This window comes from Gadus macrocephalus, chromosome 5 (assembly GCF_031168955.1).
Source record: "Gadus macrocephalus chromosome 5, ASM3116895v1".
In the NCBI taxonomy this organism is placed as follows: domain Eukaryota; kingdom Metazoa; phylum Chordata; class Actinopteri; order Gadiformes; family Gadidae; genus Gadus; species Gadus macrocephalus.
Genome location: NC_082386.1, coordinates 21,345,332 through 21,363,889, shown reverse-complemented (window position 1 = coordinate 21,363,889; position 18,558 = coordinate 21,345,332). Strand labels below are relative to the sequence as shown.

Sequence of the window (18,558 nt, the reverse complement as noted above, 5' to 3'; positions counted from 1 at the left end):
CGATTTTCACAAGGGCACATGAGCAGCTTATCGCAGCTCTGTTTGTGTTTGGAATATGAACAAACAGTCCAGTTAATGGACTTCTTCCCCCCCGTGTCGAAGCGTCACCATTAGCATGCGGCGCGCAGCGCAGCGTGTTCGCATCATGCCGCGCGCCGGAGCGCTTTGATGCCAACGCATACTGATGACCTCATCAGTATGCGTCTGAAGGTCGCTCCTGTGATGTTAACCTCCAGTGGACTGTGAAAACGATATACCCCCCCCGTCTTAACAGGATGGATCTGGTTCAGGTCGGACGCGCCGCCCCGGTTCAGCGGGCTGTGGAGGTGGGAGGTGGACGAGGTTCTACCTATCTGGGCGTCTTCCGGGTCGGTTCGGGGGTCCGATGCGCGTCACTCCTTCCTGTGACGGAGGAACGATAACACAGCCGTCAGGATAATGACAAAGTAATCGACGACAAACAAACAAAATTGAATAGAAAGCATTGAGGCATTTTCCGACCACAACTAAATAGAGATAGCAGTCGAAATGTATGTATAATATATAAACACCTGAAAATAGTATGACGTAATCATTAATCATAATAACGCCGGGAATTGGAATGTGGGCATCGAACCCGGGATCTTTCGGCTGGGAGTCGATCACCCAAGATCCCCCCCCCCTCATATAGTCTATCATCCAAAGCACAACACGAAACCAATTTAGGTCAACAATTGCCTTTGAGGGTGTGTGTGTGTGTGTGTGCGTCCGTGCGTGCGTGCGTGCGTGCGTGCGTGCGTGCGTGTGCGTACGTGCGTGCGTGCGTGCGTGTGCGTACAGTAACATCAGCAGTGTGGGGGCGGGCTCCAGGGAACGCTCCCGAGCCAATTAAAACAAGCAGGTCGCTGCATGGAGCAGCAGCTCCGCACCGCTAACCTCCCCTCACTGATCCACTTATCGGTGCGTCGATAGAGGCGGACCTCCCCCCCGCCCCCCCCCGGCCCCCCGCCCCCCCGACTCAATGGATGAAACAGCTTTTATTTATATGAAACCCCACGGGCCCCCCGGGGGACCGCGCACACTTCCTTTAGCATTCAGGAAGTGATGCGATGGCTCGGCCTGCGGGCGTGCCTGTCATTGTCAGAATGAGGTCGGCGTCGGGGGTCCCGGGGGGACGGTGGGGGGGGGGGGGGGGTTCACCGCTAAGAGCTTCTGATCCGACCTCGCTTTAGGTACTTAAAGGAAACACAAAGGGAAAGAAAACAGTGGGAGAGGGATAAAGGAGCAGGCAGAGAAATTGCTGGAAGACGAGAAGACGGAAGAAATAGAAGATGGCAGAAATGCACTTGAGGAGGTGGCGCCTGAGGAGGTTGGTGTCTGTTTGCAGAACAAAGAGGAAGCAAGGTAGGAAGGAGAGGGAGAGAGGGAAGTAGGAAGGAGAGGGAGAGGGAGAGGCAGAGAAAGAGGAGTCATTTTTAAACTTGTTGAAACAGCTGTCAGACAGTGGGAAGGAGACATTTGGAGGAAAGGAAGATATAGTGGGTGGATTGTACAAAGGCCTGTGTTTGCGTATATGTGTTTGAGTGCGTGCGTGCACTTTTGTGTGCGTCCCTGCGCGTGCGTGCGTGCGTACATGTGTGTGTGTGTGTGTGTGCGTTCTTGCAATAGGATGAGGAGTAGGAGGAGGAGGGAGTAAGCCGGAGACAGGAAGTCAGAGAGAGATTCAGTCACTTCTTCCTCTAGGCTGTGTAATAACAACAGGTTCTTCTGCACATTGAATTGTTCGTCCACTCAACGAATAACGGCACATGGACTGGGTCTACGGCGATCTGAAGCGATGGGAGACTGAACGCTTAGCAGGAAGTTAAATAGAAGACAGGCTGTAGAACTACAATGGGCAAGTCCACATACAGACTTGTCTTATAAATATAAGACATTATCATAATGATGATATGATCCTCCTACTCATTCGCTTGTAAAGCTGGTGTCCTATTTGTGTGAGTTCTCCCATTCTAAAGTGGTAGAAGGCATTATCATCCACTATGTACCTTGAGGTTATGAAGACAACATTCCCAGTGTACCCTGATACATAAGATATAATAAAATACAGTATTATCATAATCTTTACAATCATTATCACTGAGCTGGTGGAAGACAATATTATGACAATTATTATCCTCATTATCCATGTGTACCCTGATATGGTGGGAGACATTATCACTACAATCCTCATTATCCATGTGTACCCTGAGGTGGTGGAAGACATTATCATTATCATTGTTCTGTACCCTGAGGTGGTGGATGACATTATCATTATCCTCATTATCATTATCCTAATGATCATTATCATTATCCTCATTATCATTATCATTGTTCTGTACCCTGAGGTGGTGGATGACATTATCATTATCCTCATTATCATTATCCTAATGATCATTATCATTATCATTATCATTATCATTATCCTCATTATCATTATCCTAATGATCATTATCATTATCCTCGTTCCGTACCCTGAGGTGGTGGAACAGCACCCCGGGGCTCAGGACGTCCCGGTCCAGGCTGACGAGGTGCGGCTGCAGGGCGTGGACCAGCAGGCCGGCCTGGTGGCGGTTGACGTCCAGCCCGTACTGCTCCAGCAGCACCTGCTTCTCCCTCCACCCCTCGGACCAGTCCTTCGTCAGCTGCTCCACCTGACACGGCCCAGGTCAGAGGTCAGAGGTCAGAGAGTGATTGAGTGAGTGAGTGACTGAGCGAGCGTGTGCGTTTGTTTATAAGTGTGTCTGTGTGTGTAGATGTGTGTGGGTTCATCCTCAGTATAAAATGTAAAAATATGTAATACGTCTATGGAAATATGTAAACGTGAACCTCTATAATCAACAACCTAATAAAAGCACCGCAGCTATATAAGGCTTATGTTTGGAGCTATCGATTAAAGCTGTCGAACGTGGGCACCGATACCTTTCATTCATTTATAAAAAATACAATAAATAAAAAAAGACTTCATGTTTTCACTACATACTTTTCGAACTATCCAAGTCATCCAACGGCATCATAAACCCTGGGGCCAGAGAGACTACAATAGGCCCTCTATAATTCACCGACCAACTTCTACGAACAAACTTTAATATTTAGAGGACATCTTTAAACTTAATCCAAGAGACTAGAAGGAGCTGACAGACGTCGCCATAGCAACATTGACAGGAGCGGTACCTTGAGCTCGTTCTGGAGCAGCATGTCCGATAGGTTCCCGTCCCGTTCCTCGCTCAGAGAGGGGCTGAGGTTACGCTGCTGTAGAGAGAGAGAGAGAGAGAGAGAGAGAGAGAGAGAGAGAGAGAGAGAGAGAGAGAGAGAGAGAGAGAGAGAGAGAGAGAGAGAGAGAGAGAGAGAGAGAGAGAGAGAGAGAGAGACGTCACATTGGTGTTTGCCATTGTACTACATCAGGCTGAAAAACAGTTTTTATAAAAATTTAACAAACTGACAATTTCCGACAGAGATCTATATCAAAACGTCTCAGCTCTACCAGAAATGAGCCTGATTGGACTGCAGTACTGACTCCTAAAGATATGATGCTATTGTATTAATGTCGTGGTTGTTTCCACGGCAACCTCACCATCTGGAAGCTAAGCAGCATGCTCTTCAGACGGTCCACCTCCTGCCGCAGCTCTCTGATCAGCCTGACACTGGCGTCCTGTAGGGACACAGAACACAGTGACCCTTCTGACCCCTGACCCAAGAACACAGTGACCCTTCTGACCCCAGACCCAAGAACACAGTGACCCTTCTGACCCCTGACCCAAGAACACAGTGACCCCAGAGTACACTGACCCAAGAACACAGTGACCCCAGAACACAGTGACCCTTCTGACCCCTGACCCAAGAACACAGTGACCCTTCTGACTCCTGACCCAAGAACACAGTGACCCCAGAGTACACTGACCCCAGAAGACAGTGACCCAAGAACACAGTGACCCTTCTGACCCCTGACCCAAGAACACAGTGACCCCAGAGTACACTGACCCCAGAAGACAGTGACCCAAGAACACAGTGACTAGTCTGACCCCCGACCCCTGACAACAGAGTACAGTGACCCCAGAGTACAGTGACCCGTCTGCCCCGAACCCACCTCCCAGAACACAGTGACCTCCCAGAACACACTGACCTCCCAGAACACAGTGACCTCCCAGAACACAGTGACCTCCCAGAACACACTGACCTCCCAGAACACAGTGACCTCCCAGAACACAGTGACCTCCCAGAACACACTGACCTCCCAGAACACAGTGACCTCCCAGAACACAGTGACCTCCCAGAACACAGTGACCTCCCAGAACACAGTGACCTCCCAGAACACAGTGACCTCCCAGAACACAGTGACCTCCCAGAACACAGTGACCTCCCAGAACACACTGACCTCCCAGAACACAGTGACCTCCCAGAACACAGTGACCTCCCAGAACACAGTGACCTCCCAGAACACAGTGACCTCCCAGAACACAGTGACCTCCCAGAACACAGTGACCTCCCAGAACACACTGACCTCCCAGAACACAGTGACCTCCCAGAACACAGTGACCTCCCAGAACACAGTGACCTCCCAGAACACACTGACCTCCCAGAACACACTGACCTCCCAGAACACAGTGACCTCCCAGAACACAGTGACCTCCCAGAACACAGTGACCTCCCAGAACACAGTGACCTCCCAGAACACACTGACCTCCCAGAACACAGTGACCTCCCAGAACACAGTGACCAGTGCCCAGTGGGTTCTGACCCGACCCCACCTGACCTAGTCCCTCACTCAGTCATATGCAACGTCCAGTAAAACATCTGCTGCTGAGTCAGCAATGGATAATCAAATAAATAATTGGATTTAATTACCAAGACATTATTATTGTTATTGTTATTCTACTGTACTGAAGCAGTAGAAGTTATATTACAATCAATGCAATTATATAAAGTTAATTCGTTCAATTATTACACTATCAGCTTTAATCATCACACAAACTGTATTTGTGGTCAATAAACACTAAGCTCCTACAGCAGCAGCCTTGTAGACAGGTATACACACAACCGTGTAGACAGATAAACATAAGACCTTGTGAACAAACAAACATAAAGGAGAGAGTTGAGGTTCTGTGGAGGCCGACCTCGTTAACTCGCGGTTTGTTGACGATGTTCTTGGCGTGAGCGGCGTAGCGTAGCGTGCTAAGCGTCTCGTTGTAGCTGCTTCCCGACGGCGATACGGCTGTATGATGACAAGACAAACATGCTTATGGTGCGTTCCAGGCAGCCCGTAACCCGTGTTTTCACAACCTTCTACCCGTGAAAGTGCCCTGGAACGGCAGTCAAACCCGCAACTTACTACCCGTGAACTCGTACCAGACCGATGTACTCCCAGTTACAGCTCGCAACTTAAGGTCTAAAAAGTGTCCCTGGAACGCAGGATAATGCTCCTTCTATGTTATATCATACTCTGAAGTCGGCAGTTAGAACAGCACAGAGAGAGTTTGGGTTGTCACTGTTTGGTAAATGGACGTTTACGTTACATTTGCATTCAGGGCGCTTGGCAGACGCTTTTATCCACAGCGACTGAGTACATTTGTCATAAGAAAGAGAAAAAACAATATATCGCTGTCGGTACAGTAAGGATGTTCATAGAACCAAGTGCCAAGCACCAACAATCGCTAGGTTGACGGAACATAAATGCATGCATCCATTTTCTCCATATTCATAAATAGAGGTGTTATTTAGCAAAACACATTTTGCTACACTAACAAACCTAAAGGTAAAAGTAATAAAATCAAGACGTTAATCGTGTGAAAACACAGTTTAGATGTTCTAATTGGTCTGAGCCACTGAACAGTTTGAACGCGGCTAAACTGCATGGCTGGCGTTTTCCTGTTCCCCGCGTCTGCCTTCCTGCTGCGCTTCGCCTCAGAGGAATGTAACGTAAAGGAAGCACACAGTCAGGGTAACCACCGCCAGCTGCCGTCAATCACACATCAACGCCCCCGCCCCATTAGTCTGCCACCCCTGGCCCCCCCCCCACCACCACACTAATGGTTTCCACCGCCTTGAGCAGGGAATAACGTTCTTTGCATTGCTAATCCGCATTTCTGCTGTAACTTTATTTGAACTTAAATAGGGGGTATGATCGTGTAATGGCGAGGGTGTAATGTTAGACCCCCCAGCTGCAAGGTTTTGGGCTCCGGGTCAATCAGGGACCCGATTGCCCCAGAGCCCAAAACCTTGCAGCTGGGAGTCTAACATTACACCCTCGCCATTACACCCTTGTCTGTAGACGCCCTTGATCAAGATGCCCTTACTATCACTCTTAATTCACTTGAGAAGAGTGAATATACAGAAACATGCCTCTATATCAGTTTCCTGAAACACAGCACCTTGTCCTGTAGTATCGAGTCACATCAACGGGGACACACTGGAGAACGGACTCACTGGCGATCATGATGGTCTTGGAGTTCCCTCCCAGACTGTCTTTCAGAAGCCAAGTGAGGACCGAGTCTCGGTAGGGGATGAAGCAGTGTCTTCGTCCTCCTCCTCCCCCCCTCCCAGAGTTGGAGAGGTTGAGGCTTCCCCCCAGGCTCCCCTCCCCCTCGCTGGCCATGCTGTTGATACTCTGGCAGCTGTTGGACATCTGGGAGTTCTGGGCTGTAGGGGTTTGGGTTGGGGGGGGAGGGGGGGGGCAGCATTATGTGAAGCAGGTTACCCATGCATGTCGATCTCAAACACAAACCGATCGCTAAACACAAGAAATACCAAATAACCTTTGGCCCGATCACGTCATCTCCTGGAACAATCTGCAGATTTGATTTGTGTATTCACAGAAAGGCGTGTGGTTTAGCAGGGAGGAGGTGTGTGTTTACCGAGAGCCGAGATGACGATGCCCAGGGTGACCAGAGACTTGTTGATGCTGGAGCCCTCCGTCAGTCTGTCCCTGCAGTAGTTTGGATCGGCCCGCTCGCTGGAACACGCACACCACACACACAGCAGTCTTAACCTGGTCAACTAAAACACTGAACATGTCGATCGTTGGATCTGTAAGCAAATCTCAAAAAACGTTTGTAAAATGGCTTCCACTAGGGGGCGCCTTCGTCAATCAAGTCCTGGTCTAATACTCACGGGTTTGGATACACTTTGACACCTCGCGGTTGAAACAATGTGAACAAACACAGCTCACTCACCTCCCAGCCAGGTCCACCAGGTTAATCTTGCTGACGATCTCCGAGGGCAGATTGTTCTCAAGAATAGCCTGCGGAAACGACCAAGAATTGGAACGAGTTGAACAAAACGACTGAGCTGAATTCATCAGTTAGAAAGCATTGAAAGTGATTTCTCTGGTGCAAACTGGAATCTCTCTGAAGTGCTCTTTAGTAAGGCATCCAGCTTTAATAGAAGGCAAGTCCAAGGTGCTTTTTACTTATACATAGGTAGGAGCTCTACTGATAGATAGAGCCCACATTACAGAGCTCTGATGGATAGAGCCCACATTACAGAGCTCTGATGGAGCCCACATTACAGAGCTCTGATGGATAGAGCCCACATTACAGAGCTCTTATGATAGATAGAGCTTACATTACAGAGCTCTGATGGATAGAGCCCACATTACAGAGCTCTGATGGATAGACCCCACATTACAGAGCTCTGATGGATAGAGGTCACATTACAGAGCTCTACTGATAGATAGAGCCCACATTACAGAGCTCTGATGGATAGAGCCCACATTACAGAGCTCTGATGGATAGAGCCCACATTACAGAGCTCTGATGGAGCCCACATTACAGAGCTCTACTGATAGATAGAGCCCACATTACAGAGCTCTGATGGATAGAGCCCACATTACAGAGCTCTGATAGATAGAGCCCACATTACAGAGCTCTACTGATGGATAGAGCCCACAATACAGAGCTCTAATAGATAGAGCCCATATTACAGAGCTCTACTGATGGATAGAGCCCACATTACAGAGCTCTGGTGGATAGAGCCCACATTACAGAGCTCTAGTGATGGATAGAGCCCACAGTACAGAGCTCTTCTGATAGATAGAGCCCACATTACAGAGCTCTGAGGCGCATGAGGAGAGAGACGGGGGCAGAGACCTGGGTGTACTGGATGGTGAAGATGGCGTGCGATCTGCTGCTGGCCTCGTGGTTGTGCGTTGCCGCGGTGATGCGGTTGGCCACGCCCTCCTCCAGCAGGTCCAACGCTTGCTTGTAGTTGGTGACCACGTGTTGAGAGAGGTCTGGGGGGGAGAGGGAGGACATGAAGTTAGAGGAAGAGGAGGAGCTCACGTGAGGAGGGCCAGGGAACATCAGGTAGTATTGGGTTGTTGATTAATAATCATTAAATGAACAACAATGCAACCGTTAGAACAAAGTATATAACTCAATGGTTAGACATCTGCTTTTGCATGCATATTCTAAACGCACGGTTGGAAGGGAAAAGGTTTACCAAACAAAACAGATTTAATTGAACCCCAAATGACTGATGTGATAGATGTTATATAATAAGTTTAGGCCGTAATTGCCTTGAATTAGGAGCATGTGGCTCTTTCAGAAAATAGAGGCAGGATGAAAGCTACGGAGCCATTAACGAGCAACAGAGGGGTGGAAGTCTGTCCGGTGGTCCGAGGTCAGACATGTTTCAGTGAGACGGACGTGACAAAGAAACACAACACTTAGAAAACACACATTTTTGGGGGGCTGAATCACATGAATTGATCCGTCATGCGGGTGCCTCTCTCTCTCTCTCTCTCTCTCTCTCTCTCTCTCTCTCTCTCTCTCTCTCTCTCTCTCTCTCTCTCTCTCTCTCTCTCTCTCTAACCACTAAACACAAGTACACACGCGCGGCCTGTTGACGACTCATCCAATCAGAGTCCAACATGACTCAGACATTCATGGAAGGAACTTCAAAGTAAAGCAGGCGGTCAAATATGTCTGTTTAGACAGTCGTCCATTAGGTCATGAGGAGAAGAGCGGAAGAGGTTGGAGGATGAGGAGGAGAGGACAAAGAAGAGGGAGAAGGAGGAGAGGAGAGGAGGAGATAAGGAAGAAAAGGGAGAAGGAGGAGAGGAGAGGAGGAGATGACAAAGAAAAGGGAGAAGGAGGAGAGGAGGAGATGACGAAGAAGAAGGACAAGGAGGAGGAGAGGAGGAGTGTAGAGGAGGAGATGACGAAAAGAAAAAGAGAGCAAGAGGGAGACGGAGGAGAAGAAAAAGAAAAAGAAGAAAGGGGGAGGAAAAAGTAGAGAAAGGGGGAGACGAAGAAATGGGAGAAGGGAAAGGATGAGGAGGATAGGACAAGGAGAAGGAGGAGATGAAGAGGAGTAGAAGGAAAGAGAGAGCACTGAATATGGAGACGCGATATGTGTGTATGAGTGTGCGTGCTTGTTTGTGTGTGTGTGTGTGTGTGTGTGTGTGTGTGTGTGTGTGTGTGTGTGTGTGTGTGTGTGTGTGTGTGTGTGTGTGTGTGTGTGTGTGTGTGTGTGTGCGGCAGAGCGTGCTCCTTGGAATGACGAGGAAGTGACCTCACTTCCTCTGGTTGACAGGGATATTTTTCCCATTATAAATACAATGACTGGATGTCGGTCTCTTTAAATCCAGACGAGAAATGAAAAAGAGAGAGAGAGGGAGGGGGAGAGAGGGAGAAGAATGAAAAGAAAACTAATCATGAGCGAGAAGGACCAACATCTGAGGAGGGTGTTGGGTCATCAGCAGGAGAGCCAGTTCTGGATGTTATTAAGAGTTTGGACTACGAACACGGTCTGGGGAAGAGCGAACACCACGCTGACCTACAAACCTCAATCATTACCCCAGGACACTCCAGCATTCAACTCAGAACACTCCAGCATTCAACTGAGGACCATGTATGAAGTATACTGAATATGTTTTAGGTCATTTTCTCGGTTGTCAAACCAGACACAGGTCTAGACGTTCCTTTGTCCCGGCAGGAAATGGCCTCATTAATAATTTTGTGGACGATGGCTTCTCCGTTATAAGCCAGAGTAATTGCTATCTCACTTGCAAGCTATGAGCTATTGTTTCGCAAACTAAAGACAAAGTATTTATCGACCAAAAAACTTGGCTTCTCAGCGCTGTCGTAGACGATGACATATTTCAGGCCAGTAAAGGCCACCGTAGTTTCACATCCGTTGTTTCAATCTGCAGCCTCAGTGGATTCGATCTGACACACTCTGCCTTTTATATTTGAATGTCTGGTTGTGGTCCGTTGGCTATGAATCGTTTGTTATTGTCACTGTTGGTATTGTTGTTGTTTTTACTATCATCTCGAGGTCTATGCTGCAGAACAAAATGCCTTGGGGTGGTTCTCAAAGGGGAAATAAAATAGCTAACTCAATCTTTTTTTACCCTGAGCAAGTTTCAATTCTGAAAGCTAGACAATAGAAAATCGAGAAAATTGACAATTGGTTGATTTTTTGTGTCCATGTTTACACAGCCAAATAGACCGCACATACATTATTTATATTTATTTTAATTTATTTTATCCCAGAAATGCTTTGTATCGGTGAAGGGGTTACTCAGCTGAAAGAATATCTTAGAAGGGGTACAAACTACGGTGGCCTGTATTGGCCAGAAATATCGGCCTCGCTCATGAGGAAGAGCAGTTGACATGTCACCGAAAGGTTGCTGGTTCGATCCTCCTAGCTGAGTGTTGATGTGTCCCTGAGCAAGACACCTAACCCTAACTGCTCCGGACGAGCTGGCTGTTGCCTTGCATGGCTGACTCTGCCGTCGGCGCGTCAATGTGTGCATTAACCGATGTAAGTCGCTTTGGATAAAAGCGTCCGCTAAATGCCCTAATCGTTATTGTAATTGAAGTGAAAGCATGTGAGCATGAGTAATGTGTTGTTTGTGTTCTTTATATCTCCAACAGGGGGGCCGGGCCCCTAGAGGGCCAGGGGGGGCCCCCAGAGGGCCGGGAGGGGGGTAGTGGTGGACTGATCCTCACCCTGGACGTAGGGGCCCTTCTCTGGGTGCTCTCGGACCCTCAGGGTCTCCCTCTTCTTCTGCCCCCCCAGCTTCAGAAGGTCCCGCACGCGCTCGTTGTAGATCTCCAGGAAGCTGAGAGAGGGAGGGAGGAAGAGGGAGGGAGGGGGAGGGAGGGGGGGGGAGGAAGAGGGAGGGGGGAGGGGGAGGAGGAGGAGGGAGGGAGGGGGGGAAGAGGGAGAGGGAGGGAGGGGGGAAGAGGGAGAGGGAGGGAGGGGGAGGAAGTGGGAGGGAGGGAGGGGGGGGGAGGAGGAGGGAGGGAGGGAGGGAGGGAGGGAGGGAGGGAGGGAGAAAAACTCTTTAGCTAACTAACACTCACTGCGATTATTGATGAGTTTCTTCCCAATTCAGCGACTTCCATGATTTTGTTGTATCAAGGAAGCGGTTTCTCTAAATCCATCATCCCACTACTGCCGACACGTTGAGGAACACATGCTCTCTATCCATTGGGTCCGTCCACAAAAGTTTGTTTTCGTTCAGCAAAATACGTATTCCCAAAGGAGCCGTCCAAAGGACATCATGCTGGTGTTGCACCGTCGCCGGGGAAACACCTTTCTAGGCAAAAACTGGATAGTTGCGACCCACCGACGTCGTGTGGAGATGGCCCAAGATGTCCGTCGCCACCTCAACACAAACCCATCAGCCCCAGGGCGCCCCTACCTGATGTCCACCCTGCTGGAGGCCTGTCCGTCCGGGCAGCCGTCCACCGACCTGAAGAGGCCCTGCCCGGGGGAGAGACACAAGGGGGGCTCGGTGACGCTACGGGTGGACGCTGCGGTACCTCGGTTCAATGCCGCGATGATGTCACTGATCAACTCTTCAACGTGAGGCGAGTTGCGGCCGCGAGCGGACTTACCTCACAGATCCGGGGGGTCAGGCCAATGGAGTCCTGGCCGAAGGAAGATAAATCAGAATGTTGGTAACTTTATTGAAACAGTGTGTCCAGAAAAGCATTACGAATACAATTGTGATGCAACAGTGACATGAAAGTACTGCCAAAAACAATGACATTATTATATTAATGATTTCTGATCCACTCTTCAAGCATTACTAAACGGTTTTATTGGTTTTTATCAACACTAGAATCAATACAGCGCTTTCTCTGTATCATTGAGTGCCAAAGACATTCAGGGTCTGTGTAGAAATTAAAAGCGAGAAAATGGGGTAGAAAAGTGTAAATCGTTAGCCTCAAAGCATAATTGCCAAAGTCACATTTTGACCAAATTGTGACGTCTAACCTAACTCTACTCCCTCTCTACTCCGCTGCTGATTCACTCTGCCTCATTGGCTGAATCCTCGGCCAATCAGAGTTCTTTTTACACTCCTTAATCACTATCTGCCGAAGACATCTATTTGACTTTGGCATTTTTAGTCTAAATACAAGATGAACCTTAAAATATGACTTTGGCAATTATGCTATGAGGCTAATGAGCTGAAACAGGGCTCTGATAGCGTGGTGGTGAGCCTGTTGGACTCCCAGCTGGAGGTATCTGGATCCCCTTTAGGTTAACCAGAGTCCCCTGGACCGGTGTGGGGTAAGGCCTGTAGTGGGACCCATTGGGGTGATGGTGGGCAGGACGGGGGGCTCACCTGGGAGCCCATCATGGTGTAGGTCTTCCCGGAGCCCGTCTGACCGTAAGCAAACAGACACACGTTGTAGCCCTCCGAGGCCCCCGCCAGCACAGACACACCCAGGTCCTGGAACACCTGGGGCAGGACACGCACACACACGCACACAGACACACACACACACACACACACACACACCCACACCCACACACACACCCAGAGACACACACACACACACACACACAGACACACACACACACACGCACACACACACACACACACACACACACACACACACACACACACACACACACACACACCCAGAGACACACACACACACACACACACACACACACACACACACACACGCACACGCACACGCACACACACACACAGTACAATCATTAATCACTTAGTATCCCCAGAGGATGAGCTGAGGTGCACAAAATGAATTTGCAGAACACACACACACACACACACAAACAGACACACACTACCCACACACTACACACACACCACATGCATGAATCAGTCACCAAAGCAAACACATTTGTGTGATGGATTAGCAGGGGGTCAGAGAGAGAGTGTGAGAGTGTGTGTTTGTGTGTGTCTGTGTCTCGTTTTAAAATATGTTTATTGATAAAGGACACTGAAATATCACTGAATCAGAGAAAGGTATTGTACACCACATACACAAACAACGTAGACTCCGGTTCTCACTGGGAACACCATCAACCCTCAAAACGACAAACCCTGTCCACTCCCAGGCCCAAGAACCCCCCCTCCCCAGCCCGTCCCGGGATGATGAGGACCACCAGGCAGACCCTCAGCCCCTGACGGGGTCAACAGGAACACCTAGCAGCATTCTGCCTCTGGGTTTGGCTCGTGCCAGCGGACAGACTCTGTGTGTACGTCTGGGCATGAGTTTGGTTGTGTGTGTGTGCGCGCGTGTGCATGTGTTTGTGCATGTGTGTGTGCAGTAATGTGGTTGTTCTTGTGCATGAAGGGTGTGTGTGTGTGTGTGTGTTGTGCATGTGTACATGTGTTAACATCTTAAACTATTAGATTCATCTGAAGGCTTGTGTAACAGTCTGCGTTGACATCGTCGGGGGGGGAGAGATGGGGGGGAGTTCACACAGAAAGGCTCAGAGCTAAGACACACAATAGTTCCACAACCATTTGTCATCAATACACAATCCTACCACTGTGGCGGACATTGTACACAGTAATGCATACGTCAGCAGTATCGTCAACTCCACATTAAAGGTTTATCTGCCAACACACACACGTGAAGCTGCACTCTCTTGTACAGGAAGGTAACCGAGTGGAATACATACCACTGGTTCGGACCAATCAGGCGACCATAACATTCCCCGTAGCATCTGTTGTGTGACCAAGCGATCAGACACCACTGTGTTCCTCCTGAGCTACGTAGCCCAGCCTCCAGTGAAACCCGCTGCTGTCCCGGGACGTGACCTTATAAACCCGCCCGGGACACACTGGGGTCCGGCTCCCTCTGTAGACCCAGAGTCCGGGAGACCGCTGCGTCACGTGACCTTTGACCTCTGTGACGTTCAACCGTCCAGCAGCAACACCTGTCCGTCTTATAGGACAACGTCGAACAATATCCAAAGAACAAACACTGAATATGTGGGAAGGTCGGACCAACGATAGAAGCTAGGGTAGGCCATTTATTTAAGAAGCAGGCTGTTGCAGGTCCGTCATAGGCCTCGTCCATCATTTCATTCGGCCTTAATGAAATGAGAGGAGGGCCCACCTGTAGGCCTAGCTACCTGTAGGTCTATCTATCTCTGTAGCTTCACCACATAGGCCTACCTGAAGCGTGATCAAATTAGAGCGATCCCAGCATGATGTCCTGCTGTCACATGGTACGTGGATACGAGATGACTGATGGCTGTCACTCAATCAGTTTGCCCAGATTGAACAGAATTGAGCTCATCTGTGATACGACTCTTGAGGATTCTAAAGAATTGTTTGACGAGGCCATCACAGACAAACCACGGCACCTTGCAACCTAGTTGTGTCATATCGTTAGCCTCATAGCATAATGGCCAAATTCATATTTAGGCCAAATGATCTCGAACCTAACTCTACTCTCCTGACGCTGCTGTTTCACTGCGCCTCATTGGCTATATCCTAGGCCAATCAGAGTGTTTTTTACATTCCATAATCACTTCTGCCTTAGTCAGCTATTTGACCTTAAAATATGACTTAGGAAACGATGCTGAGGCTGACGATATCAAGGCCCCGGCAGCACAGTGAAAGGGTTCCCCCACAAAGAGCTTTATCCTCATCCCACCACTCAAAGCAGGCCCTCCTGCACCACAGTGAGCCACGCCAGCCGTGTTAAACACCGACCCTCTTCAGCACCACGGGGGGCCGCAGGGGCTCTACCGCAACCCAGCACAAAGAGCAGGAACCTGGGGTCCGTCGCTCAGCCGTTACAAGACCCCCGTCCACCACACACACACACACACACACACACACACACACACACACACACACACACACACACACACACACACACACACACACACACACACACACACACACACATAAAAAGGCACACAGAAGCACACACACACACACACACACACACACACACACACACACACACACACACACACACACACACACACACACACACACACACACACACACACACACACACACACAAAAAGGCACACAGAAGCACACACACACTCGTGCCACACACACACACACACACACACACACACATAAACAGGCACAAACAAGCACACACACACACACACACACAGACACACACACACACACGCACGTGCACACACACATACACACACACACAGACACACAAACCTGCACACACAGACACACTCTCGTTCTCTCCATCTCCGTCTCTCTCTAAATGGTCTTTTCCTTGGATGTCTGCTTTTGAAATACTTTGAATGAACCTTGGCAGAACTAAAGCACACTTACAAGTACCCCCCCCACCCCCCACACACAGTACAGACCCTCTAGTCTGACCCTCCTGAACAGCATCAGGCCTGGGAGGACTGAAGGCAGGGTGTTTGGGTGAACCGGGCCTCACGGGACCGGCCCACAGTGAAACACGGACTGGATTAAGGAGAACAACTTCTATTGTTGTTCCATTAACGTCACGTCAAATTAAAGCCATTCACCCTGATCGGTGACACGTGTGGGATCCCGCCTCAAGCGCACACACACACACGCACACGCACACCGCACACACACACACACACACACACACACACACACACACACACACACACACACACACACACACACAAATTCAACCTGCTTCACAGGAACAAGAACAAAACACAATAAGGGGTATTCAGAGTATTTGGGGTAAAACGAGATCACATTCAGGTGGTTCATTGCTCTCCAACCTTGTAGCTTATTAATGTCTGTGGAGTTAGCGGGATCCATGTCAGGGCAGCAGGATAACGGCCCCTCCCAGACCAAAGCTGCTGGGTTTGATGCCCTGTGTTCACAGTCTAGCTGTGGGCGTCGTAGAGGGGGATGGCCTCCCCTTACCCCGCCCTGCGCCTCTTGTTTATGAGTCCATGGATCGCACTCTGCTGTAAAGCTCTTTGGATCGCTTGGTAGTGATTCTTGAGAACAGAGGCAGGGGAATTTCAAATCTCCCAGAGAAGGTTATGGCCTCTCTTATTGTTTTTCACTTCTGCTGCCTTGTTCCCTCAAAGGCTAATTCAATAAACCGATGTTGACGGTGTAATATTTTCTTTCACAGGGATATTGTTTGGTGCTTATCTTCAAGGATACTTGAAATATATATCTGAGAGCGTGAGAGAGAGAGAGAGAGAGAGAGAGAGAGAGAGAGAGAGAGGAGAGAGAGAGAGAGAGAGGAGAGAGATGAGAGAGAGAGAGAGAGAGAGAGAGGAGAGAGAGAGAGGAGAGCGAGAGAGAGAGAGAGAGAGAGAGAGAGAGACCAGAGTATAAAGTGTAAGTTTGTGTTTCACCATCCCTTTCTACAATAGTATTCTGGTGCTATATTTATATTATTACCAAAAACACAATACTATAACACAAATAACTCCAACATACCCCACCTGGACAAACAGAGCCTTTCTTTAGTAAGAGAACACACACAGGGCTGAACAGAATGGGGCAGAATATAGATTACACTGTTGGCAAGGAAGCCAAGGTCAGAGGCAACAGGCCCGAACGTGGACGGAACAGGAAGGAACGTCAGATTCAGACGTCTAAACATGGGCAGTATCGCTGCTGTGGAGTGGAGGTTAGCGGTAGACATGCAGTGGTTGCATCAACTTGCATGGCGATAAGATATATATGTTTAAAGAGAAGTACAACGTAGTCATGATACGGTTGGCTCAACCAGTGTTTTACTGCCTAGAAATGAACAGCATTCAATAGATGTGTTACTGCAATCTCCAATCAGAAAGGCCGTGTAATGGGATGATATAATATTTATGCGACAAAAATAATCAGCTTTGCATGTCATATCTATTCCTGGTTCTAATCGTCAATCCCTCACACTCTTGATAATGTGCTATCCACTCCCACTAGGTCTGTTGGCAAATCAAAGGCTGTAAGGTTTGGGTCATTTTAGTTGGTCTATCTATTAGAGTCTCAGATCTATCCACGGTGACTTACAGTCAGTTCAGATACTTGCCATTCGAGAACAGGTAGGGATTGGGCATCTAGCATTGTGGACGTTGGAGATCGAACCGGGTCTCTGACTACTGGGAGGCTGAAGGGGAACAGAGTCAGTATTCAGACCGACACAGAAAGCGCCAGCCGCAGTCGCGCTATGGGGGGATTATTTGTTTATCAACACGGCGGATGCGCGATCAAAATGATCGCAAAAAGAAAAAAAAAAATACCGGTTGCCATGGTTATCTCCGTGCGGTTAATTTGCAGTTGTGGTGTTAATTAGGATGTTGTCAGCTTACTGTTACATTAAACTGTAATCAGTAAAAGCGGTTATATGCTATAGACCGTAGAGAGTATCTGTGGTATAAAGGCTGGGACAAATTTCGAATTATAAATATGTAAACTTTATGTTGAAAGTATAGACCGTCGCGATTCCTATTGATACAATGGCGCTGTGATTTTCTTCTTCTTTTTTTTTACGGTTTTCGTTTACTTATTTTTCCTAAACGGTTATGATTTACTAACCGGTTACACGTGTACCCGTGCACACCCCTATTGTACACATTACTGCCCTGATATTTAACAGAAACATTAGCCACAAACTTCAGCCCCAAACATTAGCCGCACAGAATGAAGTTGTGCCGAGCCAGATAACTCAACCTTCCATCCCAGATGTTGCTCGGGCCGCTGGGGTGCAGGGCTGGACCCCAGCGGCCCGAGGGGGAATGACGTACGCCTGATGAACCAGAGAACAGCCCAGACGGGACAGAGATCCCGCCGGTGATAAAGTGTGTTTGGAAAACACGAGAGAACCTTTTACAACGGAAGGAGGGCCGGAAGGTCAAGACAAGAAGGAAAGAAAGAGACGAGAACAAGGTGAGGACAAGAGGAGGGATAAAAGGGAGATAGAAACACAAGAAGGTGGTGACAACAGTGACAGTAAAACTACCTAGCGGTGAGGAAAGAGAGTGAAGATAGAGGGAACATGAACCTCGACGGATAGGGGGACAGTGGTACAGAAACGCAAATCACAGAGGAAGAGATGAAAGAACGAGAGGGGAAAGAATGAGGAAGGCTGGGGAAAAAGGGAAGAGTGAAGAAGAAAGAAAGAAAGAGAGAGAGAGAGAGAGAGAGAGAGAGAGAGAGAGAGAGAGAGAGCCAGAGAGAGAGAGAGAGAGAGAGAGAGAGAGAGAGAGAGAGTTATGTCTGCATGGAGTCAGTAATGAATTCAGTCTATTCATTATTGGCTGTGGAAAATAGATCACTTGCTGGTGGTCTGATCTTATTCAGGCTTTTTAAACGGTGTGTGTGTGTGTGTG

The 18,558-nt window shown here is 48.7% G+C and overlaps 1 protein-coding gene across 1 annotated transcript in view; it reads right to left on the bottom strand.

Annotated features, from left to right (window-relative positions):
• The window catches only part of LOC132458302 (stAR-related lipid transfer protein 9-like), a 29,589-nt gene that overhangs the window by 1,953 nt on the left and 9,078 nt on the right, over positions 1–18,558 (bottom strand). The window contains exons 4-16 of the mRNA XM_060052884.1: positions 12,599–12,715; positions 11,865–11,897; positions 11,669–11,730; positions 10,971–11,083; positions 8,103–8,245; positions 7,188–7,255; positions 6,870–6,967; positions 6,442–6,654; positions 5,133–5,230; positions 3,593–3,670; positions 3,193–3,270; positions 2,493–2,672; positions 350–402 (exon numbers count right to left, since the gene is read on the bottom strand). Of these exons, the coding sequence (XP_059908867.1) occupies positions 350–402; positions 2,493–2,672; positions 3,193–3,270; positions 3,593–3,670; positions 5,133–5,230; positions 6,442–6,654; positions 6,870–6,967; positions 7,188–7,255; positions 8,103–8,245; positions 10,971–11,083; positions 11,669–11,730; positions 11,865–11,897; positions 12,599–12,715 (1,334 nt within the window). The remainder of the gene's footprint in view (positions 1–349; positions 403–2,492; positions 2,673–3,192; positions 3,271–3,592; positions 3,671–5,132; positions 5,231–6,441; positions 6,655–6,869; positions 6,968–7,187; positions 7,256–8,102; positions 8,246–10,970; positions 11,084–11,668; positions 11,731–11,864; positions 11,898–12,598; positions 12,716–18,558) is intronic.